The sequence below is a fragment of the Centrocercus urophasianus genome, unplaced genomic scaffold, assembly GCF_019232065.1.
Source record: "Centrocercus urophasianus isolate 14NV4802_14NV808 unplaced genomic scaffold, USGS_Curo_1.0 seq_9, whole genome shotgun sequence".
Classification (NCBI taxonomy): Eukaryota; Metazoa; Chordata; class Aves; order Galliformes; family Phasianidae; genus Centrocercus; species Centrocercus urophasianus.
In genome coordinates, this window is record NW_024885532.1 from 30,295,202 (window position 1) to 30,322,141 (window position 26,940).

A 26,940-nucleotide genomic window follows, 5' to 3' on the forward strand; every position below is an offset into this window, starting at 1 on the left:
ATAAGATAGCTCTTCCCACTATTGTGGGTTGCCTTACTGATACTTACTGAATAATCCATACTGTTCATCCAGATCTGTTTCATCTGAAATACACTGTAGTATTTTCCTCACCCAACTACTTACCTGCAATTCATTGGATATCCAACGACAGATGCATCAAAAAAGGCATGGTGAAGTAGAAGGTTATCTTTTTTAGCAATCAACATTTGCTTCCACCTAGGGAAATTTACAGTTTTCTTGAATAATTTCTTTGAGTTTCCCACCATGGGACCTCTTTGAACCTCGTATCTTGGACCTTATATTTAGTTGAGATCTACCCACAGTGCTCTCCATTTACGATGTGAGAAGAGCAAGGACATTTGTGACCCAGACTGAGAACCTCTCTGCTAACCCAATTTATATTATATGAGTTTCCCTCATGTTCTCTTGTTCTCCTTTCTGTTTGACATGTTAATTTTTCTGGATTCTGAATTATTACAAATTGAAGACACAATTGGTCATACTAACTCTTCACTGCTTTCTGAGCTGTGATTGGCTTCCTTGCAACCAAAAGAGAACCTCAATTAGATATATGTGAATCAGTTAATCTGCCTAATTTGCATGTCAGTAGACAAGTAGTCATTAAATAAATAGCTTTTGGACAACCCTGAGCTCCCTCCAAAAATCTGTTAAAGATAAAGCAGAAAACCTGAATGCCATAATTAATTTGATTTTTTTTTAAGAGTGGCTATTAAACACTGATATTGCCATTGAAATCACTTTAGACTATGTTTTCGTCCTTCCTTTCCTGACCAAAAACAGTAAAGTGTAGAAGGGATTACCCTGTAGCAAGCTTTGACATCTTTGGCACATTAGTTTTTGGAATTTGACAAAACTTTTGATTGAAAGACAATTTCTTAACACAAAAATGTTAATTGTGTCTCACAAAATATATGTATGAGTTTGGTAATCTACTGATGGTAAAGGAGGCTGCTCATGTAATGACTGTTGAAAGACCCATTCTGCCCCAAGGAGAGAAAAGGTGCAATTTCAGGGAGAAATTTTGAGCAAATTGAAAAGAAACAAGGCTCTGAGTACCGAAAGTAACCCTTTCTGATCAGCGTTCCATTAGCATTGGGAAGAAAGTAAGGCATCACTGAACATAAGTGTAAGCATACATGAAACTCAATTACCTGGGTTGAGTGGCAGAGAAAAGAGGATGGTAAAATGCTCCGTTAAGACTATCTTTATTGAGTTTAGTTTTATTTTAAAGAAGATTTTGGGTACTTAGGAAATAAACATTTGTAAAAGTCAGGTTCCTCCTAAGTTTGTATTGTTTCCTGTGGCAGGACATTGTGTCAGTCCATTTCCCATATTAGCTCCATGTGGATCCCCAAGGTGCCTGTTTCCCATGTTTTAGCATGCTGCAGATGAGAACAAATAGTTGCTATTTACAAACACGGGGTCCAAATCAGGAAAGCTGATATTGTTTGTACAGGAAGTCATCACTGATTGTTTTAAAAACGTTATTCATTTCCGTAGTTAGAATGATACTGAAAATGAACTGGATTAAGGGGAGAGGAAAAAAAAAAAAAAGAAGAAATAAAAAAAAAAGAAACAGAGTAAATCCAGTAAATCCTTTTGTTCAGGAATGAGAATATGCTACAGCAGAAGGCGAGCTTCTGCAGACAAAAACGAGATGCAAGGTGATAAGAAAGAAACTGCAAATCACAGGTCTTGGGATGTCTTAACACATTTCTGAAGTGATGAAATGCAGTGTTTGGGTATTCAAGAACCAGCAGGCTGGTGACGTTTTGCTCAGGAGCTAGTCCTGACACCACCCTGCTTTTAGCTGGAGAGGTCACTACTGAGTTGCACAGTGGAGTGAGTGCCACAGCAATCCTTGGCCACACACAGCTCAGGGATTGAGGCATCAAGCAAGGGAAATGAAGCTTCTCAAGAGCCTTGGGTTTTGCTCTAAGAAAGCTGATATCCTGACTTCTACCATGAGCCATGGGAAAAATCCAAAATGAAACATAAGCCTCTGTGCCAATTTCTCCACTGTGCTGGTTCCAAAACTGCTCTGATCTTTGTTTTGTTGCACAACTGCAATCTGTAAATTAAATGGAAAGATTTGTAATGAATTCTCACTGTTTACATTGGAGTAAGACATGGTTAGTTTTCTACTTGGAAAGAGATCATTATGTAAAAAAGACAGTTTAAAAGCCCTAGACTGGGAGCAGGCTATTTTGAAACCTACACAGATTTCCCCAACAACGTTTCTAAAGGCTTTTTTTTTCTGTCTGCCTTCGTTCCCATAGTTCCAAGGCACTCTTCTCCAATTGTTGGAGCTCATTCATTTTCTTTCTTCTTCAAAAATTTCTAGTCCTCTTTATTCTTTGTTCTCATCTCTTTCTTCCTTTGCCTTTGATCACCTGTTCCCATGATGTAACAGTAAAGCAAGTAAGTCCAATTACATTAATATGGCAAGTTTAGATAATTGCAGGAATTTGAACCGAATTTGATTCAAGTTTAATCGTTGCTACTTCCTGTGATGAAGCTAGCTTTCAGCAATTAATACATGAGATCAATGTTTTAGTTCTACTGCATCAGAGAATTTTTAAGAGAAGTCATACTTGACTTCAGATATTAGCCCATCACTTAGTCACAGTTCTCTTTTTCTCTCCTCATACTCCCACTGTGCATGTTTCTGGCCACATACTTTTCCTTGCAAAGACATTTACTGATACTTCAGTCAAGCACCAATTAAAATATTCTGTTTTAAAATCACACGTTTGTGCTAAGTTAGTTGTCTATTTTCTTTCTGTGCTTAACAGAGAGAAAAAAAAGTACTTTCTGATAGGTGTTTCTCCTCACTGACATGATGAAGAATCTTGAGGACAATTTTAGGTGGGATGTCTTCCTTTGAAAGGATTTCAGTCAAATGAGGCAAATCAGAGCTGGATAACAAAAGGTCCTGAGAGCTATGCTTGTACTTACTGATAACTGGAATATCAAACATGTCCACTAATTTTGGATAATAGACTTCAGATGTGTCTCAATTTGGACAGTCCAAAATGAAGGGCTTTAAAATTATTGAATGTATCAAATTGCTTCAAAATATAAGACTCTGAAGAACCAAAATATCTGGGGTTTTGAGTGCCTTCTCAAACTCTAGAATTGCATCCATCCAGGCAAACCATGTCCTATCTCCCTGGGAGGGCCAGTTGTTGAGCTAGCACTGCTAGCTAGATCCAGCTGTATGGATTTAACCTTTAGTTTGAGTAGATTGAATCCTGAAACCCTTAAAGTCGAACAGGGGGGTTGGAGGGGCATCAAATTAGTTCCCCAAAAGGGTCTTTAAGATGAGAAGCTTCAAAGTCAAAATAATTCAGATGGAAGCAGCAGCAAGACAAAATACCTTGAATGTCAACAGTAAAGAAGAACATCTTTTTCTTTTTCCTTCTTCAGAAGTAATGTACCCATAAAACAACCTGCTGTTGCTGAAACTTGTGCTTTTACTTTCTTTGCTTTTGGCACAGTTCTAACATATGAGCTGTACTTTCTGGCTTATGCTGTCAGAGTCAATGATGTGATAGCACCTCTGTTATGAAAAGGAAACTAGTTGGGATTAAACTGCTCTACATCTGTACTGAGTACATAGACATATTTTTAGTGACTCATGAGGTTCCTGTTGGAAAACCAAGCTTTCTCAGGCTCCCTGATGTGAATTACCACTAATTGCTATACGTCTATAATGTCATTGTGTCTACATGGACTTCACATCGTGCTTCACTGTGTTGAGCAGAGGAGGTTCAGGAGCTTTGGCAGCATCAAATGGGACACACTCAGCTCTCTGAGGTCTCACTTCCTCACCAGGGCTTATGGCTGCCACTGAAATGGAAATCCATTTTCAAGATGATCCATCATGAGGGAGGGACGTAACTGAAAAAATGATCTAATGACCAAGGGCCTTTCTAGAGTTAACTTTCTGAACATGGTAATTACTGCAGTGTGAATTTCCTGGTTAAAGTGGATGAGAGTACTTTTTCATAAGAACTGCCACTTTTTAAGCGTGTTATGGACCTATGTCAATGATAGCATAGTGTAACTGGCCCCAAAGGAAAACAAACCATGCTTAGAGATCACTGCAGTTATGGTAGCAATGCTTTGCATCTGAATGTGCTTCAGATATGAAGTATTCCCCTCTTTTTTCTTTTGATTTCTTTTCTTGACTTCTATGTTTACTAATTCATAGCTCATAATATCCCTCTTCAAGTTTTAGAAAGAGTATCATTTTACAGTTTAAGGCAAGACAAGAGTGGAAAAGCCATATTACAGAAAGGCACTGTGCTTCCCATGCTTATCCCCATACAAAATGAGATTTTTTTTTCTTAAGGATCATAATCAACTATCTGTAAGTAGATAAGTAGATGCCTTTCCTAGAGCATGATTAATTTCAGCCTCAAACAGATGTCTGGAACAGGTCAGGTGAGGTCAGTTCCCATTCCAGAACTGAACCATAATTGGTTTGGCTGTGTAGCTCAGAAAGGGGTGTCTATGTTTTAGATGTGTAAATGAGGTGAGATCCACTCCCAGTCCGAAAAAGTTCATTACATTGAACAACCCTATTGATGCAGTCAGAGTAACTACAGCTAGTCAAGGTAAATCCCAAGAAAGGGAAGGAGAATTTGGTAATTGGATGATTAACTTTCGTGAAGTTCATGTGTTTATACTTCTGTGCATATGCATGAGTGAAAAAAGATTTTATGTGAATGTGAGGAGACTTGGTTCTATTGCCTGAAAAAAAAACGTTAATGATGAGCCATGGTGTAAGTATGTATTTTGGAAGGACAAACTTAATAGATTCCAAGGAGCTCAGACTCCTGCAGAGAGTTTTCTTGCAAATGTGTAAGCATTCTGTCTTACGTAGCTCAGATTATTAAAAACAAAACAAAGATGGGCACAGTAGCTGAAGCATGTGGAAATAAAGAACCTCACCATCTTTTCTGAATCTGACATTTCAGAGTTGGCTAGTTTGGTTGTTTGTGCAAACCCCATGAATAGCCTAGACAGGTTAGTGATATCAGACATAATATTGCTTGTATTAAGCCTCTTATCAACTTTGTACCTGGCTGCCAACCAGCTCTGTAAAAAGCTGCTATTTATATTCTTTAACAATATAGCAAGCAACCGTCAGATTTCATGATTTCATGGCTGTTCATTGTGGTTTCATGTTGATTTTAAGTGAGAGATATTGTAAGGAACACAGTCAAACCACTACACAGTCATTAATTACAGGCACAGTTAAAAATATTATAAAGTGACATTTAAAGCAACATCGAGCATATGTAAAAATTTTGTCTATCCATCCTTCACCTTGCTACCTTTGTAAGCAACTCTGAAGCTAAACAAACGAACAAAACCTCAAAGATCAAGATCAACTCAGTTGTATTCCAGATCCCAATGAAGTTGAATGTGGAAACTCAGATGTAGTCTTTAAGAGTGGTTGATCCACGATATTCCTTTTCAGAGAATCACTGCGATTAGAAAAGACCATCAAGGTCATCCAACTGCGTACCCATCAACACCATGCCAGCTAAACCACATCCTTCAGTGCCACATCTCCAAATTTCTTGAACGCCTCCAGGGACGGTGACTCCACCGCTTCCCTGAGCAGACTATTTTATGTTTGGAACTTTCAGAACCTCAAAGTATGTGAAGCTGGCTCAGAAGACCACTGGCAGGAGTTTGGGTCATCCCAGATGTGTTCCCAGCCAACTTCCAAGGAAGGGGAAATATGGCATTTACCTTCCTGCAGGAAAGAGTTGGGAGGAAGTGTAGCAGCAGCCACTGGCTATGGCTAAAGCTGTGATGGGAGGGAAAGAAGAAAAAAGAAGCAAGATGTGCTATTATTTAAGTGAGAGAAGGAACTCCATGTCATTGATGTACTCTGTTCTCGTGCTGTGGGTTCAGCTCTGCCTGCACCATGCTGGGAGACCCTGTTGCAGATCCTTGTCTTAAAGTACTGAGTATCCCCTAATGGCCATTAAGACGGAAGGAGAATAAAATCAAAGGGAATCAGGAAAAGCCTCCACACTCATTATGAAAACAAAACTGTGCTAGGAAACATGATGTGTATTCCTTTTAATCAAAAGCAGGAAGGCATTTGGAGCACTTGGGGCCATCAATTGCCCTCCGGCCCATGGCGGAAGTCCCAGTGATGTCAATAGGAGCTCTGCACGCGAATCATAGGGCATGGAGTCGGCTCCTTCTGTCCCTGTGCCTTGGCATGCCACTGCAGAAACTTACTGGGGAAGGTTGTCACCAAGTTTTGAAGCTTACCTAGAGGAGCCATGGCATTTTGTTGACTTTTATAAAGCACTTCATTGACTTCTCCAAACGTGAAAGTGCATTGCTACTGGAAAAGGAGAAAAAAAAGCCTAAACATGGTGTTTTATGCTCATTTCCTGTCCCTGACTTTGGGTGGACAGGAATCCTGTGAGGTCTAAACTGCACAGCCCCCATGGCCTCGCTGTTGGCATCAGTCAGTGGTGACACTATGTCTGCAGACAGCACTGCTAATCTCCAGAGCAGCTCTTCCTCACTCTTGGAATGATCTGGAGATTATCATACAGGAAAGTACTTTGCAGAGCTTGCTGGTTTGGGGCTGGAGCTCTTAATTTTATGACAAAGATGAACAAGTCTTTGGGGAGCAGTAAATCTATTTTTCTGTTGATGTTAAGGGACAGGTGACCTCTTCCATGGCTGTGACCCATGAAAAAAACAAAAAAAGTTCTTTTCACCACGCTACAAACAGGTTCAGTCTTGGTCTTTCCTTGTATCGTATTGCAAAGGAAGTTAGCCTAACACATCCTTAGAGTACTCTTTATTACATATGCATCCTCTGTTACTCATAAGTTCCTTTTGCGATCTCGGCGAATGTTTAACACCTATTGTTAAATAAAGCATTGTGCTAGCCTCATTTCACAAAGTGTATGTTACAAATTCACAAAACCTCTTTGGGAAAACTTCAGTATCCTGGGGTACACTTAAGGTACTTGACCTTAGGATTCTCCCTTATATATATTAGAGTAGAATTTGCTTCTCTTCCTATTATATGTTTCAAACAAAAGTATTTTTGCATATCATAAGAGAGAAGATCCTAAGGGCAGAACAATATTATGACACTGGGAAGTGCAGATTGTTCTTATGAAGGAGAAGAAAGGGCGATGCATTTAGAGAACAACTTGAGTTAACACAGGTCAATATGCAGAATTCTGGTAGCGTTAATGTTTAAGGTTTTGTAAAGGGTCAATTCTTGCTGGTCATACTCATTTCTTTTCCAAGAAGGATTTCCATTGTTATTTTGTATGGCTTTTGACTGAGTGAAAATAGTAGGATTTGCCTGAAAAAACATTGGAGCCATAGATAAGCATGGAACTAAGATCTAAGTGTTCCACTTTTTCAAGAATTAAAAGTCAAAACTTACATGAATTTGGAGGTAGTCTCTCTGCACTTTGAGTCAAACCAAACTTTCACATCTCAACACCTGCAAAGAAGATTTGGAGCCAGAGCCGGTGGCTTGAGCCCCTCTTTGTTAAGTGGCTCAAACAACAGCAGCAGCAGTGTTCCTTGTTCCCAGTGCAAGCTATTTATGACAATGCCCTTTGTTAAAGAGGTTGTTCGAGGGACGGTAAACTATTCTGCCAAGCTTTCGTTATTGAGTTGAATGAAATAAATGCTTTCCTGGCATTTTCCTTATCACAAAAGAGATATATAGGTATTGTGATGGAGGGAAGGAGAAGAACAGTTAACTCTTGCTAGCCCGTATTCTGAGAGTGTAGCTGGAAATATGGTTGAATAACAGTGTTCATAGCAAAGTCAGTGTGTTGTTTTTTTGTGATTTTATTTTCTGCCATTGATTTTCTTTGTTAAGAGCATGAACATGTCTTACGTAATGTTTCCTGATAAGTGAATTTCAGCTTATATCTCATAACTGCTTCTCCAGAAACACGTTGAAGAAAGAAAGACGTTTTCCGGCAGTAGATACAAAGCTATAATGAGAAAAAATGTATGCAAACTCCCCTGCATTTTAAAGGAGATACTGAAGTACTGGTGTTGACATTTAGAGATAAATGTACTTTCAAACATTCAGCAATGTTTTACTGAAGTTGATTAGATAGTAGTAAGCAGAAGAGTAATTTGAGGACTTTTCATTATAAATAGGATTGATCAGATCTTTCCAGGCTGTTACAATTTCCATGCACTCTCTGAAGATTTCATATATTAACCTTTTCTTCTTCTTCTTTTCCCGCAGATACAAGCAATCCATTTGTAGAGATGCACAGTGATATACCTAAAATAATACACATGACGGTGGGAAAAGAAATGATCATTCCTTGCAGAGTCACAGCACCAAACATTGCCGTCACGTTGAAAAAGGTACTGCAATCCAAGCATACTCTGACAGTGTTCTTGCTGATGTGGATGCTGCATTTTGTTGTCGTTTAGAACTATTGTGGAGATTTTGAGCTATTTCAACTATTTAGTGTTTTTTAAATAGATTTCTGGGTGCCAGCATGTTTAGAAGTATTTCAACTCAGGCAGATTGGTCTCGTATTTTAAAAAAGTGCTTCGCCAGATCTCTTACACTGCGTGAGAGTTTTCTAAACTTCAGTGTTTTGTACATTTTTATTGAAGGTCCATTGTTACTAAGAAGTTTAACTTCTGAACAGAAAGGTTTCTCAAGCCCTGCAGGGAATTTCTTGTTAGAAGAAGAAATTTCTTCCCTCCTCTTCCCCTGTCCTATCTCTTCTTTCCTCTACTCCTATCAGCTGGAACAGCCTGGAGATGTGCTGAGTCTGCATAGAGCATTTCTTCAAACTTTTCCTTTCCCCTTCAACTTTGCTTCTTTTTTTGTCCAAATGCACTTATCAAACAGCGCACAACTTCTCTTTGTAGAGAAATTTGTGCAGGATTTGACATGCTGGGTACAGTTACAGAAAATCTGAGCAGTTTTCGTGTTTTAGAGAAGGTATTTCTTTCCTAAGTAGCTTATAAACTACATGTGGAGTTAGGTGACTGAATGCACGTAGTAAAGTGCATAGTACTGGCACAGAGAATGGTGCTTCTTTTTTCAGTTCTTTTGTCTGGCTCAAAAATCATGTGGAGGTGCCAGTGATGTTTCTAAAAAAATATTTATATTTATATATATGGAGTTCTGTACATAGATACATAGTAGAACCAATGTTCAGCACTTTTATGAGGTAGCTATTTATTTCATGATAGAATAGCATGTGATTGCTGAAAGCAACCTAAGTGCAGAGAAAAGAAAGTAGCTCCAAGTAATGTGACTGCGCACATGTTCGCACACATGCACACACACTTGCAAGAGCTGTACCAGAGCTGGATGATGCAGAAGACTCTGCGGCTATAGAATCTCAAGTAAGCAGGACTGGGCTTTCTGTGGGATGCATGATGTAAAGTGAGGACTTATTTGGGCACTGTGGTGCTGCATCTGAAATCTCAGCATATTAAGTTTGTAGCTGAGAAAATTCCCCTCAGTGTTCTGATCTTATGAAACAATGTAAAAAGCGAATCGTTCTCCTTATTTGGAGGAGGTTGAGGCACATCTACTCTCTTTTATCAGCTTGCCCTTAGATCGGGGTTGTGGTGATGCATCTTTCCAACATCAAAACCAGATGTAATACTCTGGGAAGAAGAAAGAGGAGGTGGAGCCAAGTATTGAAAGAAAGGATTGGTTGCTTACATGTTTTGCATTCCAGGAAAAAGAAATGTGTTCCCAGCATTTCCTGAACTATGTAAATTACAATGCATTACATCATATCTTACTTTATTTATCATCTGTGACATTCATGTGTGAAGATTCCAGCAAATTTTTCCTCACATTACAATTAAGAGATGAGCTGAATGCATTTCCCATCTGTTAGTATATTGCTTCTGAAGAGCTGGCAAAAGCCAATCTATTTTTTCCATTTAGCATTAAAGGAAGAAGCCATTGTCCCCGTAATGCAGTCCTCTGGAGCTAGAAAGAAAATCCCAGCATTAGTTTCATTAAATTCCGTATTTTATATTGCCAGGGAGTCAAAATATGGAATATTTTTTGTAATCTCTCTCTTTTAAAAGGACTCATGAGTAAAGTTGCATGAACACTGCCTCCAGCACCTTGTTCCTGTGCAGTGCTACTTTATAGTTGTAGTGGACATTGTGGGAAAGGTGTATTATCCATTTTCAACACTACAAATGATTTTATTACTAAAACTGCATCGTTACATTGATCGTCATTTTTGAGATATTGCATTATTCTAACTTCCAGGCTGAACACTCGTACAAATTGTATTGCATAGCACGAGAATCGTATGCAATGTAGGATTCTTAAAAACGAAGAAGGAAATAGGGATGGAGATTTTCATTCCTATTTCAGAACCAGCCTTCAGGTCCTATTACAGTCTATATCTGCAGTAGCTGGTAGCCTTTTCTCTACCTCACTGTATGATGAAACGGTGAAATCAATTGATGGTTTTGACCTTAGGTTTAATAGTGATATCCACAGCATCTGAAACAATTGTTCCTACTGGTATGATTCTAACAGTCTCATTCAAAATTCCTAAAATAAGATGAAACTTTTCGCAACTAACGTAGGCACTTCTTTTGTTTCTTCATTTCAACTTGTCTTTCTAAATGGACAAAGCATTCCCTTTGGTATGATAGTTTGGTCCTCTGTTTACTCCACTTTTGGATTCTCTGTCATAAAGTCAACAACACCATTAGCAGGAACAGAACTAAATATGTTTTGGTGTAAAGTAAAAGGAACAAGAAGAGAGAAGAATGATTACCCGAAGATGTTGAGAGCCACACATCTGGACAGTTTGATTCTTAATAATGCCACCTCATCCTTCCCAAAGTGGTGTAAGGGGGAACATGAAAGAAAGGACAAACATTCAACACTCGAATGTACATGTTTTGCTTTACTTTCAGATGTTTTTTGCCTTTACAGACATGTAACCATACACTGACTACGTACTCTTAATCATATGTGCATATGCAAAACCTTGTGATAGTACTGTGTTAATGCCACTTCGTACACACAAAAAAAGTCAGTGACTAGTATCAAGCAAAGAAGGAGGCATAGCCTGTGACAAAATTCATTGAAGTCTAGTTTGAAATAAAAAAGGCAAAAGGCCAATACTGCTCTGGGATCCACAGCACAGTGGTATATACAGTTCAGTATGTAGAGAGTAAATTCCATTTTTACTGCAGCCATCACAACAAATGGCTTCTTTGAATGTCTTTGTCTATCTGCTGGTTTCCATTTGTAACCTGTTATTTCAACTGGCTTTTTCTTCTGCTGCTTCAGTGGAGATCGTGCTGTTCCAGCACAGTGTTGCTCCATGGACCTCCTGGATGGTGGTGGCCAAGCTCTGTGGCATGGCCGTGAGCTGCTGGACCCTGCTTTGGCAGGGTGTGAACCAGTTGATGCCCAGAGTCCCTTCCAACCTCAGTTACTCTGTGGTCCTAGGATCCTCTGTCCCATTCTATCACAACACCACGTAACCACAATGCCATATCTCTGGCTGGTTGCCCAGATGCTGGTGTTTCTGCTTAGGGTAGAATCAAGCTTTGCGTTTCTATGGGAGTGGGAAACAATCACTTGAACCAATAGGATGGCAAAGGGTAGATGGGTAAGAAAGAGAAGTATCAAGTAAATAATTAAGATAGAGTTAACACATTTGCCAAGAAACATCAATCTGGAGAGATTCTGAGGTTCTGTCTTGACTCTATCTTCTTGACATATATGAAAACATGTAGAAGAATATGCTCAAACTGTTTCTCTTCCACTGAAGCAGAGAAGCATAAATCTAGCTCTTGAAGGCATGATTATGAGCTAGTTAAACCAAAGCTTGGATATTTGCTTTTGAGACAGGAATGGCAAAAGAATTCTTAGAGTCCAAGATATGGTTGAATGGTAGCCAACAGGCTATAATATAATGGCTTTAGTTATGTGTGTGTAACATACACTTCCCCTGTGATTTGCGTGCTTATTATAGTATCTTATCAGCTGTTGTAAAGATAAAGAATTCTACCTCAGCACTTTTATGCTCCCTGTAATTATTGTTCCTTTGATTCATCGTGTGTTTCTGTTGGAGGAAATGTCTTGAGACAAGTTGAGGTGAGCCCAAGGGCAGTTTGCGGTGCACACTGTGTGGGCAGCACAGAGGATGCCATGTTTGTGGGATGCTCTGCCATGAAGGATGGCACCAGGTAGCTGGCAGCCACTCATGCTGGCTGTGGCTGGAGAAGAGAGGGTTGGCCAGCATGCAAGACCTCTGCTCACATTAAGGGGAAGAAGGTGAAGAGAGGGATGCCATGAGACTGGGATCAGAGAGAGAGAGATTGTTAGTCTACAAGCTGACCCAGGGATGGAAGTGAATAGATATGCTCTTTGCTTAGGACACGTTTTCATTAAAACTCTGCTACGAGTTGTGATAATCTGATTATTTCTTTAATTTACTGGGTTCTGATTTTAATAAAAAACAGGTGGAGGTGATTTATGTGTTTAAAATCTGTTGGGATGTGGTGCTAACATGATTTAGCAGAGGGTTGTCAGAGTTAGGGTAGTATAGTTAGGTTGCAGTTGGACCTGATGATCTTTAAGGTCTTTTCCAACCTGAGCAATTCTATGGTTCTATACGCTGTCTTAAAAATAAAAAAGAATAAAAAATAAAAGTTATTTTCACCATAAAAGCAAACTTTATGAAAGTAGATTTGTAACCAGGCTTTGTACTGATGTATGATCTCTGTGTTACCCAAGTAGCAGCATTTATTCTATCAATAAGGCTGTGTAACAGCAAACAAACATTGATGTGAAATTAAGAGGTGTTGCCTGAGCCTCAGTGTTCATGTCATCCTTTGTCTTTCCAAAATTTTTTATTTCTTATTAAAATGGGGCTTAAAAATCAAAGAATGCTGAAGAAAAACTGTTCTGCTGACAAAGTCGACACTTGATCCCACACAGGCATATTTTAGTCTGCATTAGACTTCAGGTCATAAGTTTATAAAACATCTGATGGTTTTGCATTAATTGCTTGCTGGGTCCTTAATTTCTGAGGGACTTGGAAGTGCCAATTTTTTGTGCTGAACACTTTTCCTCTGGAAATATTTAGTGTTTCAAGGTGTCCTTTCAAAATCAGTACTCAGTATGACTTTCCTATTGAGTATGAACTGTGGTTTTCATACCTGAGAAGGCTTTGTGGCTTTGAAATTTGAGCTCATGTTGTATGTAATGACTTAGAGAGATGTGTGCTCTATGATGTGTCAGCTCTGGAACACGTTGGGTTTTTTTAATGCCTTTCTTTTTTTTAACAGTCTAGACCTTTAGACAGCATAAACCTGAGGTAAATCAGATTGAATCCTGCCAGGAATTTGTTAAAGCCACAAAATGACAGCAAATTAAGTCCGTTTGTCACCGCCGTTGAAAAAATGTGTATTTGTGTCTCTGTGGTAACACCAGGACACTTAATTGCAAAGGTTCTCCAAGAGGAGCACTTTTGCTGCCAACTGGAAGCCAACAGAATAGCAGCCCAAGCAGTGAGGCTAATGATAGTGTCAATCTATTGTGCCATAAATTACATCCTGTTATAAATAATGAAATCTTGGAAACAAATAAAACGTTCACTTTCTTCACTCACATTTTTTCCTCTACTTTGTGATGAAAATGTGACTTGAAAAATCTGCATAATTAAATGTCATTCTTTCTACGTTGATTGACATTTTTTAAATTTTTTCTTCCCACTCCTTTTTTTGGAGTTTGTTTTGATTAGAGCGTGGCATGAGGATAAGTTGTTTTTATGATGTGTGCTTGCCACTTTTAGATTCCCAGAGAAACCCTAATTCCTGACGGCAAAACGATAATCTGGGACAACATGAGAGGCTTCAGAATACCTGAGGCAACCTACAGATTCATAGGGCTCCTGAGCTGTGAGACGACCATCGGTGGGCACAAGTTTAGCACGAAGTACCTAACGCACCGAGAGAGTAAGTGGCTTTCCCCACTCTCCTGCTTTTGGAAGGCGTTCTGCCCTGGGGATGTTTCTGAATTCTCCTTCTCTTCATGATGTGCAGCCAACACAATTTTTGACATTAAGTTGAGCACCCCACGCCTTGTCAAGCTGCTGAAGGGAGACAGCCTGGCAATCAACTGCACAGTCAAGGCAGCCTGGAACACCCGCGTGCAAATGACGTGGACTTATCCTGGGGAGGTGAGTGCTGGGGCTGAAAGGGAGTAATGGGGTGTTCCCATAGATCACCCTGCATCTTGCATCCAAAGAAGAATGCTGCCTCAAAATGCTTGCCATGTTTCGCATTCCATCCCTATGACCCTTGCTGACATGGCTTTTAAGATTTTTTTTTCCCCTCTTTTCTTTCTGGTGGTTAATTGAATAAGTAAACATGTTTACACAATGTACTCTACTATATTGCATAATCACGGGTGAGCGCTAGAATTCTTTCATCCCTGCAAGCTTCTTTTCGACCTGAGGAAATGATAGAAATTTATCACTCAGTCCCAGGCAGGGGCTCTCTCTTGTGACTGAAAGTTTTCGTTGAGGCTGTCTTTCTTAACACATTCATTTCAAAGACTGGCAGACAGTCAGGCACCCCACTCAGGCATGTTTAGAGAAGATATTTTGATTTAGCTAGCCAAAATCTCATTTGTTAAGTGTCACATGAACAATCCACTTGTTTTGACATCTACAGGAATGATCTTGAATGTACTTCTCCTCCCATCATGTTGGGAGCATCCTCATAAATATTTGTCACTTACAGAATAACTGCCAGGAGTTTGTGCAAAGCTGATAAGAAATTTGACATTAGTTTAAGGTTTACAACTCCCATTCCTTTCATGTCAGTTTGATTTATGCTGATGATTCAAGTCAAGATCATTTATTATGTCACTCATTGTGCCTAATCGCAAGCTAAAATTATGAATACATTATGCAGGGAAGATTAATGCAATAATTTCTTGCATGTTGTAGGCATTTTCCTTGGCATTTTTTCCCCACAGAAATAAAGAACTTAGCAACAAGAAATGCTCCAAATATATGGATTTGTTCACTGCTGCCTTACCAAGTCTTAGCATAGCATCACACTTGTGAAACTCTGCTTGGGTTTTATTTGGACGGTAACTGAAGGGTGTTTGGTGTTCATAAAACCACAACAATGTCCTGGGTTAAATAAACTTTGAGGCCAAAGGCTGAGGGGGAGTTGCAGGAAATAACTCCTCAGCCTCGCATTATCTTCAGTTCCACCCTGTTACTCCTTTGCCAAATCTTCTCTGTCACTTCTCCATCTATAGCGTTTCCAGAATTCTCCCCTTCTTGTGTTAAAGCCCTTATTTTCTATATGTCTGCCAAGCTGTGTACTGCCTTTCATGTGCCAGCTCAGGGTTTTTCATGAGCAATGCTGGGCGAAGAGTGGTGGGGAGTTGAGCACATTACTATGGCAGGCTGTGCAGATGGGTTGGTCTTCATCTGGAAAGGTGGAGTTTGGATGCTACTACAACTTGAATGGATGTATGAATTGCCAGATAAAGTTACTTTCTATTTTTATTGTTGATTCTTTGGAAATTTTAGGCAACCTTTTCAGGTTCTACTTGTGCAAAAGTGTCTGGATATACGTTGTTTTACAACTTGGTGGTAGAGCAGCCAATTGAAAATCATCATGCTCATGAAAATTTGATTCAGCTCTTTAATGTTAATTTTTACTTTAACAGGCCATGAAGAGAGGTTCTGTAACACAGCGCATTGACCAGAAGAATAGAGAAGCCAATGTTTTTTACAGCATTCTTGTTATTGACAAAGTTCGTGATATTGATAAAGGCCAGTATGCCTGCCATGTGAAGAGTGGACCCTCAAACAAATTAGTCAACACGACAGTCATAGTTTATGGTAAGATATACCTTGAATGTGTAAAATAACAAATGCTTGCTTACCAAGTTCTGTCACACAGTAGCTTTTTATCTTGATAAAAAGTGGAAAGAATTTTCTAGCCTGGTCATCATAGATAGGAAAAAGGGAGACCAGTGAAAATACATGCCTTTTGTTCCACGACTGTTTTGTCCTGCTGACAGTAGATGCATTAGTGTTTAGTTTGATCACTTGTTCCTGCTAAGACCTGTGATACCTCAATCGGTTCTGACAGTTCCAGTTCCTCTTCTACAGTACTTGCTCCACTGCTCCATATGCAACATGAAGAAGAAACAGACACACTAGCTCTGCATGGAGAGGACAGCTGCTAAACCATTCACAAAACTGAAACAAGTCAGAGAAGCTGAAGCTGTTGAAGCTAGCCTGTAAACTCTTATTTGTGTAAATAGCCTCATCTATGGGATACTCATATTGGAAAAAGACTATGTGAATAAGGGTTTGCTGAATCAGAGTTGTGTCTTTAGGTATATCCTGACTTATGCAATTAAATTACTGAGTTGTCTTGAACGTGTTCTTTTCCGTGCATGCTGCAAATGTGACTAAATATGGCACTTAATACATAGGCAATATCCATATCCAATCCATAATGTGAGTAAATATTGCTATGTAGATACTGTCAAAGGACACTCAATCTCTTTTTCACATTTTGTATGTTTTATTTTGTTTCATTGCCTTTTGGAAAAAAAAATGTGTTCTAGAAATGTTCTGTTTTTTTACCTCCGATGAAATGCACCAATTCATCAGAGTTTGAAATAGGGGGCAATACAACTGGGAAAGAATGAATTCCAGCAAGTTGAGGTTCTTCCAATGAAGTGATAAAGATATATTTGTTGGATGAAACAGCTGTTTACCAGTGCTAGAGAAAATTTCTGTCTTTTCCTTTGCTGTTTTTCTGAAGATCACTTAATTCCTCTCCAAACAAATATTTTATTTTGGAACATCCAGTGATTCTCAGCCTTCAGGGGAGAAGAGATCATCTGTTCATCTTCCTGTATACCATGAGCATTTTTCTTTTTTTTTTTTGACTGAAGCATAATGTGAATCTGACAACAGTGTATCTTTCCTATGTAGATCATGGCTTGGGAATTGTATCTCAGTTTCTTTTATATTTGTGGCATTCTTCTCTTTAGGAGGGCTGGTTATATTCTTGCTGTTGCCATGTGGGAACAATAAACATAATAAAGATCATTTTTATTTGGATTCCTCTTCTTTTTAGAAGAGCAACTCTTCTTTTTTTTTTTTTTTCAGGGTGAAAATTATTAACATGAGTGCGCTCTTTTCCTTTTATTTCTTTAAGATAAGAGATTCATTAACTTGAAACGTCGAAGAAAAACTATGCTGGAGGCTGTAGCAGGAAGAAAATCCTATCGCTTGCCAATGAAAGTGAAGGCATTTCCCTTGCCAGAGGTTACATGGTAGGATAACAATTACTTCCAACATATACACACTAGATCTCTTCTTAAATGAAAAATGATACGTTGATAAAATATTCTAATAAAACCCCTTAAAATGACAATAAAATGGAGACAGCATAACTGTAGAGTTTGATTGGACTTTTCAGGGTCTTTCTGAGTTTTAAGAATTTAAAAGAACATCATCTCCATTATGCGTGTTCTAAATAGAATGCCTGGAAAGTTTAAATTTTGGGTCCTCAAATACATTAGATACGTCTCCTACTGAAATCAGTGGACAGTCTAAAGCTGTATTTACTAGATCTTGACTGAATCAGTGCATCCTACATCATGCAGACTTGAATTTGTCTTTTAGACAGAATGAGAAAAGAAAATTTTATTTAAAAAAGTGACTGAGTTGATTCATACAGCCATGGACTATGAAAAGAGCAGTGGAAGCGGGCTTTTTTATATGGCAATCTGACAGTTCTAGGTCCACATTAGTGACCAGAGCTTTCACTTTGGCTCAAGTTTACTGAGCTAAGGAATCTTTTGAACAGTTTTTTGTCTTAACTCAGCCCCCTTTCTATAAAACAATGTTATCTACTTGTGATCTCAAGGTGCTGGGGCTTTTTTTGTTGTTGTTTAAATAATTTTAAATAGCAATAGCTCTGGCTCAATTCATTGAACTTTAACAAAGAGTCTATGACAAGAATGATTAAGAAAACAAACCATACATACACGAACAGTGAGAGCTCATGTTACTCACAGCCAGCAATTATTTTTGTTCCAAACATTTTGTTTTATTTTTACAATACCCTCTGCATTTGTAGCTGCACATGGAAAATTAATGGATGAAAGTGAAGACGATGCTTGTCGTTTATGTGGTGTTTTCTGTTTCTTTAATGGTTGGGCTTCTTGACTGCACGTTTACATCTACATCTTCTGGGGGAAAAAAAATCTAGTTAAACATAAGAGTATTAATTTATTTATTACTGTGAAGTTGGTAAAACACTAGAATAAGTTGTGCAGAGAGGCTGCAGATTCTCCATCTCATGAGATGTTTACAATCTGACTGGCCATGGTCCTGGACAACCTGATGACCTTGACTTAAGCAAGGGGGTGGACAGGCAATCTCCAGAGGTTCTTTCAGCCTCAAATATTCTGTAGTTCTGTGAAATATGTGTACAGTGAAATGCCTAAATCCGTGGTCCTTAGAACCATTTTTTAGGGCTTCTCTATTGTCTGAAAGAGCTTTCTGTAAACACTAGAACACAAGAATCAATCTAATTAAGCCCATGATCACAGTCAAGCGGCTGCACTTTTCTACTCACATCACGTAAGTCTTCATTAAACAACCTAGGAAAAGGTGCTTTTTGCCATATTTTAAACATTGAATAGAAAAATATCTGCTTATTCAGGAATCTGTGTGTGAAGTAACACTTCTCTCTTTCTGTGTTGATTTTCTGTTATCTTCAAAAACATTCTCTATGATAGCAGGATATCTGATTCTTAAGTGCTTATCTAATCTACTTACTCTTCCTCTTCCTCAAATCACAGCTGTGCTTAGGCTACAGTAATACTTTGTCCTGGGACGTATAATGAAGCCATGAGAAATGGTTGGTGCTGGGTGATGCAACCTTTATTTGTGTGACCAACTTGTAGTCCAAATGGTTGTCTTCTAGACAACACAGCACAAGCATGGAAAGATGGGATCTTCATAGGCATGGTTCCGATTTTCAGAAACTCTCAAATATTATAGAGCCCTATCAGATCCTTATCAATTTTAACATGTAGAAGTGCTGTATATATATCAGCAATCAGTAAGGGAAGGCAAACCAAATCTTAGATTGGTAAGATTCTAATTGGTAAATTCAGTTCTTGCCCAAAAATCAAGAAATGGGAAATGAAGAAGCATAGGCTGTTAAAGCAGCTCTACTTTTCAATTGTTTTACTTCTGGACTTCTTAACAGGTTAAAAGATGGGTTGCCTGCTGCTGAAAAGTGTGCCCGGTACATGGTTAAAAATTATTCATTAATCATCAAGGATGTTGCTGAAGAAGATGCTGGGAACTACACTATAATATTGAGCTTACGACAGTGGAACTTATCCAAGAATCTTACAGTCACTCTTAAAGTAAATGGTGAGTTTGCAGCTTGTTCCCACACTTCTCAACATAAACGACTAAGCTGTCATTGAACAGTTCGTCTTGCACGGTCCAGGTTGCTGTGGACTTTTTCATGAAAACAGATCCAAGCCCGAGGTGTGGGGATGAAGGACCTGTCTTGAAATCAGCAAATGGACGCTGGTTTCCATTGGAAGGTCTTGTATCTTCCACAGTCATGTGCTAGTTCCTGATTACTTAAATGTGTTAGTAATTGCTCATCTGATACGACTTTGTCCTGCTGTTTTTCTTTCTTCTCCTGGGGACTTTTTTGATTACTCACCCTGCAGGAATGCAGTATTGTCATGATCATTGGAAATGAGCTGCTTTTAATTGCTTTCCAATTTTTACTTCTTATAGTGAAACCCCAGATATATGAAAATGCTGTGTCATCATTCCCTGATCCAAATCTGTATTTATTGAGCAGCAAACAAGTGCTGACATGCACCGTGTATGGTATTCCTCCGCCAAAAATAACATGGATGTGGTATCCCTGTCGACAAAACCATTCTAAAACAAGGTAGGACAGCTTCTTTACTTATATTTAGTTTGTCTTCCCTTCCATTTTTACCTAAAGATTACCTTAAGAATAAAGCTCACTGTGACTATTGTTTAGTTAGTAAACCACATATATATTTAATCAATGTATTTTTAAGTAAACATGCAGAAACAATGCAGTTTTTTTTTTTTACATCGTTATTTGAGAGTAGAGACCAGAGTCATTGTTTCGTGCTGTTGCTTATTTTCATTTACAGTTCACTGCTATTCATGCGTGCAGTGTTCAGAAGTGATAATTGCTTTTTAATTTTTATGATGTAAGCCTTGCAAGCAGTGTCTTGCTAAGTGTACATTCTTTCTCATGGAGGAAACTTCCTTGCTTCTCTCCATGCTCTTGTCATCATACAGTGATTGCACTGTGTGGGTTGTTTTTTTTTTAAATTCAACAGAAACATTCTTTAAAACCTTCTTTATATGAAGGTCACATCTTTCTTACAATGCATTGACTCATAGGTTCAGTTCAATAAGACAAAGCTGCACAACATCCTCTAGATGATATTTCAATAGGGTAAAATATAAGTGGCATCATACAGGCTTATTTGATGCTGATGTGGCACTTGATTAAATCCTCTTTTATATTTAAGCTTTGCTTTGAACTTTGTGTCTGATGACAAGTTTGTATGTTGGCTCATTTATCCAAAGCTCTTCCTGAATGCCAGCATCTGGCAGAGTCTTAACAACTAACACTAACAGTAGCATTAAGCTACTATTTTAGAGTTGAAACATGCAATATATTTGGAGCATAGCACAATAAAGATATTTAAGAACCTAATGAAAGCTAAGAACTCAATATTTTCTGTCTCATTTGAAGGTGACCGCTTTACATGGGATTTAACTTCTTTAACACTTCCAAAGAATTGAGTTTTAGTGTCAATCCAGCCAAACATATACATACAGACATGCTTAAACATTGATATAGGTACTTAACAGCAATAACACAAGACACCTGATAAGACGAAATAGGAAAATCACTGTATTTCATATTAAGGGTCCCTGTAAGTGCTGGTCACCTCTTCTTGGGAGCACGTGCTGTATTTTCCGTTACATCTCACTTTGTGATAATGCAAATGAATGGCTTTCTGTGCCCCTCTCACCAAGAGGTGGCACTAGCAATCTCTCCTTTTGCTGGAATAGGTAAAACCTGAAATTGTCAATTTCTAGGACAGGTAAGGGCAGCACTTCCCCTCTCTTTTATGTTCTCTTTGAAGCACTGGTCACAAAAATTCCAAGTAATTATTTATTTTGCCTTGTAGGTATGAGGTGTAAGATAAAAGAAATTGCTATGTCTTTTAAGTATAATCCCTGTGAAAGGTATATATGAACTTTTTTAATCTTTTAATTTCTTGCAAGAGTTTATGCATATTAATACATACTCTGGACTGAAATCACTGTGTGGCTGTGGTAAAAGTTGGCTCTTCTTTGAGAGTAGAAGTGAGGCTCTTCCACTGTCAAATATTTCCTTCTATTAACAAGCTCTGCAGTATGGATCATGTCGTCAGCAATAAAAATTAATATCCTCAAGCAGGTACTTAATAAAATGCTAAACTGTAGACTCAATTAAATCCTAATGAGAAGTGTGTTTGAACAGGTGATCAAAGGAGAAAAGTAACGATTTAAGCATCAGCTATTGGCTCTGTTACAAGGCTGTTTCAATCTTGTTTCCAAATTGCCTTCATTATTGTTCTATAACAATTCTTTTTGCACCCTCCCCTTCCTTATCCTTCAAACTCTCATTGAAGAAGCAGTTTGGAGAACACAATTTTTAATGTTTTGCCTAAGATGACTGGAGTGACTTCCTGTGAAAAATATGGTGACAAGTGTCACAAAATGATAGGAACACCTGAATAATTACATTTTATCTCTTACTCTGGGAGGAGAACAGGAAGCCTTGCAGCTGGCATGGCCAGCACAAGCCTTCTCCCTAAAGAACTGGAAAACCCTTTAATTCCACCTTTTTCACCATTTTTCTCTCCTTGTGTGAGGTGATGCTTGCTTAAGCAACAGATTAATGATGAAGGTACTTTGTGCAGAAGATCAAAAATATGTCTTGTTCTTCCATCTCTGCTTTGGATTTATCTGCCCAATATTACATTTCCAAGGACAAAATGTTGCTCTGTTTGTGCTCATAGGTAATGCCTATTTCTGTGCACAGGTGAAAAAATAGTACCTTAAGTTGATAAACCAATGCAGGCTACCATTATTCATCATATTGTATTGAGTTTCTGGGTCCCGTGCCAAAGGACAAAGCTCACTCTCTCAGGATATACATTTGGCTGCTGAAAGACCTTGCAGTGCACAGATCTTTTGGCTTCAAGATTAATACACATGCTTGACTTCACACTGCTGGAATATTATCACTGAATGCCGGGGAACGACTCACAGTGCATAAATGAGACATTTGTAGTTGTGAATGACTGTTGCCTGTGACCTCCTTAATAGAAACCATTAAGTACTCTGTTTCTTCAAGTTGTTGTTCCAGACAGTTTTTCTGCTTCAAAAATATAACAATAACTCAGTGGATTCAATTGATTAAAATAAAATGCAGGCATATGTCAATGCTTTGTAATTAGTACAGTCAATTTCCATAACTCTCTGCTGAACACCTTCTTCAGGCCAGTAACAGGTGACAAGCCAAATGTAACAGTTCCCATAGTTTCCTGGCAGCAAATTTTAAAAAAAGTGCTGTAAAATTGCTCAACAAGTTTAACTTTTTGGAATGCAGAAAAACTGAGAACATGATTGAAATTCCATCTTCTTCATTTTCTTTTAAAATAACTTTGCTTAGCCAACTCTATTACTATTAAATAACCTTTTGTTAAATAGAAGATAGCTAGCTAGATGGTGGAAAGATTAACTTCTAATTTTAAATCCCAGCAAGGAAGCACAGAAGAGTCTAGAAAAACTGTCTAGGGCAAAAATTAAAGTTCTGTGTTTTTGGTTTTTTTTTTTAAAGGATATTCAGATCTAACAAATTCAGATATGGCAGGCAAAAGTGGAGAGATGGAATGAGTTAAAATGCAATTAAAAAGTGAAAGAATAGACATTCTTAAATGAGTGCCGTTTTCCCAAGAAACATCTTATTCAGTGTCAGCTTACTCCATAGTGGCAGCAGATACAGCAGATAAATCTATCCACTGCTCAGTGCATATAGCAGAAGGCACTCTGATGACTTCCATCCTTAACTTCTTGCCTAAGCAGCCTCCCTGCCTCTCTGCTCCTGTATTTCTGGCCTTGTTTTTGCTGAGGTAGGGTTATTGGCGGAGTTCTGTGGAGGAGCAGCCAGGGCACGGCTTGCCAAGGTTCTCGGGAGCCACCAAGGCTGATCTCTGCCTATGACCCATCCACTCTGAGGCTGTGGAATAAGCGTCTCCATGATGGAGACATGCTTGATGTGAATGGGTCTTGACCTGAATCTCATCAGCAGATCTGTGTTTATCTTAGAGTTTGGCAGAGAGATATTGTGAGATATTGATATTGCTTAGTATAAGCACTGGCTTCCTCAGCTCTCGTGCAGTATCATCTGAAGGCAGTTTCAGAGAGACCTTCACTGTGCTCTTCCCAAGACTTGACCCATCAGCCCTCCAGAATGTGCAGACAGATGCAGCAGTGCAATTTTATCTCGGGTGTTCCAGCTCTCCCATCACCTTGCTGCCTCCCTCTCTCCTCGAGCTATCAGTTACAGTTAGCCTCAAACCAAATGTCAGATTATTAATTTATGACTTTGCCATTGCATCTCTCTGGGCTTTTAAAATTATTATTTTTGTGTGTGTGCATAAGGAAAAGAAAACTATAATGGCATTGTGGAGATATCTACAAAAAGAAAGTAATCAGGAAAGCTGGTACCTGCGTGGAGATAGAGTGCCTAGAACTGTCATCACAAAGTGCATGGCCTGACTCCCACCAGCTTCAGTGAAAGAGGAAGTGGGACATGTGTGCATAGCAGTCTAATTGCATTTCTGCATTGTTTATGTCGGGGCATTAATAAAGGACTGAAAGGCAGAATGATTAGGATGTGCTTGGATAGATTATCAGGGGAAACTAGGTTTGGAACATCAGTGAGGTATGTAAAATGCACAAATGTTAATTGTACTTAATTAGAAATGTACTGAACCACCTAAATTTAATTGTGGATGTCTGCAAACATTGATGCCCATTAGTTTGTCCACAGCAAATGTTTTTGTTCGCCATGCCACCTTCTATTTTCAGGAAGGGGAAGTCTGAGTCCTTAATGCTGGTGAAAGTAGGTCAGATGCCATTAATAAACAGGTAGTGTAGAAATGCCTTTGTTTAATTTGACATGTGGCCAGATCCTCAGCTCCAAATTCATGCTGGCTGAGACCTTTGTGCCTTCCATTCCCTACTGCAAGAAAATCCTCTTGCAGTGATCTGGTAGTGTAAAGATACTCACAATGGGTACATCAAGAGTTATGCCTACTATTCCTTTGTTTGTCTGTGGCTGTGGAAATGGATGGATGTGTGAAAGTAAAAACCAAGCTGTGTCATTTTCACTTTTCCTTCTGAACAATGCAGAGAAATGAAAATGAGAGTACACCGTTGCACCACAGACTTGCAAAGAGCTTGAGGCTGAGTAGAATAGAGTCTGATCTGTCTCAGAGCAACTATGTAGTTCACTGAAGCATCACATTCTCCACTTTCTCAATGAGCCAAAAGCCAGTGCATGTTTGTGTTTGCAAACAGCTGGTAGGACAGCTTTGGTGTCCTCAGTCAATATTTTGGAAAATTCTTTTAAAATATTTTACTTACAAAATGCCATGTGAATCAGCCCAGGCATACACATACGGAAAAATAAGCCTGATAAATACGTATGACTCATGCAGTACAGTTTGCCACAGTCTGTCTCAAGGGTGCTGTAGTGGATGCACTGATGAATTTACTTTGCAAGCCGTAAATGCTCTCAAAGGCTTTATCATGGATTATAGTTGAACCAGAAGATTAAGCTTTCCAATTCTGGTATTGCTAATTTTCAGATTGCTTTAAATTAAAATTTTCAAAGTCTACTAGAAAATATTTTAGCATTATCTTTCTCAAGTAATTTTTTTAACTGGTAATGAATCAAACCTAATATATAAGGACTACAGTAACTTCCTGATGCTCTGCTTCATGTCCTGTTTTAAACCCTGTCTCGCCTACCTTCTTGTCAGTCATTTATTTTTCCCCAGTATCTTTTCCTTCACAGCATGACCTCTTGGCTTTGCTGAGGATGGTCTGACACCCATCCTAAAGGAAGATATGGGTCATGCAGGTGGTTGCTTATTGCTTGATATTTAACTCTCCATGGGGCAGAGCAGTGTCTTTGACATGGGTACATCTCACCCTACAGCCAGAAATGTTCTTCAGTCCTAGCAGGGGCTCTTGGCTGGTAGGGCCCAGGGTCAAACTGTGTTGGCTCAGGAGGGATTATAAACGGAGTGCTATTATTGGACACCTTTTACAAAAATATACAAACTTCAACTAGCATCCTTTTTCCTTTTACGTCTATTCCTTTCAAAAACTCTTTGCAGAAGGCTTTGGAGAGACATGCTGTATGAGGTAAGATCATGTCAGAAAGAAAAATATTCAGTTAAAAAATAGGAAGTGGAGGTTAGGGGGGAAAAGCCTGTTCTTGCCATGTAGGGAGACTACCAGTGAAGTGTTTCAGAGCTGGTGCTGGGGTCTGTGCTTGTCAACATGTACAGAAATAACCTGGAAATGGTGGTGAGGAGGTGACAGAGCTTGCTGATGATACTAAGTAATTCAGATCTTTGATGATGGCAGCTGATTGCAGAGAAATGCAGAATGGTATGAATTTGAGTATCTGGCTGATAAAGTGCCAGATGAAGTTCACTGAAGATAAATGTGTGTGATGCGCATAGCAGAAAACTTTCCCACTTTCTCATGTAAAATGATGAACCATTGTCTGATCATTACTGATATACAGAGAGAGCTGAGCACTATGATACATGCGTTTGTGCAAGCAATGGCAATGAGGAGCAGCTCAAAAAACAAATCAAGCTTAAAAATTACCAGGAGTGTTCAAGGTCTGCTCCAAAAGTATTTTATTATGTTGGCCCATGACATCAGAGGCGGATGTTGGTGGTCGTGCATATGAAGTAAAGCTGTGTCATGGGATTCCTCCATGTGGGAAAAAATGGCACCCGTCGTCATTCATTAGCACTCACTGAGCACTTATGGAAACCCAGCAATGGACATGAGCTCAGTGAGACTGTGAAGGGTGCTTTTCACAGTGGTGATGGCAACTGTGGATCACCTCCACTAGTGCAGATTTTTATGAGCGCAAGCATGCAGGCAGTTGTTCACTGCTGGTGAAAATACGCAGCTAATGGTGGTGATTGTGTTGAAAAACAGTGCTTTGTAGCTGAGAATTTTCCTTACCAAATAGTGTTATTTTGCTCTTTGTAGCTGCTACAGTTTTCACAGAAATAAGTAGGAGGCATTAGTTTTGCTGTGACCTATGTAGAATAGAATAAAACAGAGTGTCATGATAACTCCTAATAAATCCATTAAGTACTGGCATCTCTTATAGTAAGATCAGTTTTGATCCTTTCATCTAAAAGGATGCATCCAAACAGGGAGATACACCAAGAAGGGCAACAAGTAGAATCAAAGGAATTTCAGGGAATGAGAGGAGTGTTTGAGGGACGAGTAGGGAGGGAAGTCAGGGCTTTGTGGCCTGAAAAAATAGATGACCTGTGAGCTACACAACAGAGATTTTCAGACTCATGAAGGACACAGATTTCTGCGGATTAGATGTATATAGCTTTTCCAGTTCAAGAAGTAGGGATCATGAAATGAAACTAGTAGGACTGCAATTCAAACTGGA

General features: G+C 38.9%; 1 protein-coding gene across 2 annotated transcripts in view; it reads left to right on the forward strand.

Annotated features, from left to right (window-relative positions):
• Positions 1-26,940, forward strand: part of FLT1 (fms related receptor tyrosine kinase 1) — a 103,268-nt gene that overhangs the window by 16,224 nt on the left and 60,104 nt on the right. For both annotated transcript variants that reach the window (XM_042838762.1, XM_042838763.1), the window contains exons 4-10: positions 8,300-8,424; positions 13,875-14,037; positions 14,125-14,261; positions 15,773-15,947; positions 17,284-17,401; positions 19,351-19,520; positions 19,902-20,061. In XM_042838762.1, the coding sequence (XP_042694696.1) occupies positions 8,300-8,424; positions 13,875-14,037; positions 14,125-14,261; positions 15,773-15,947; positions 17,284-17,401; positions 19,351-19,520; positions 19,902-20,061 (1,048 nt within the window). The remainder of the gene's footprint in view (positions 1-8,299; positions 8,425-13,874; positions 14,038-14,124; positions 14,262-15,772; positions 15,948-17,283; positions 17,402-19,350; positions 19,521-19,901; positions 20,062-26,940) is intronic.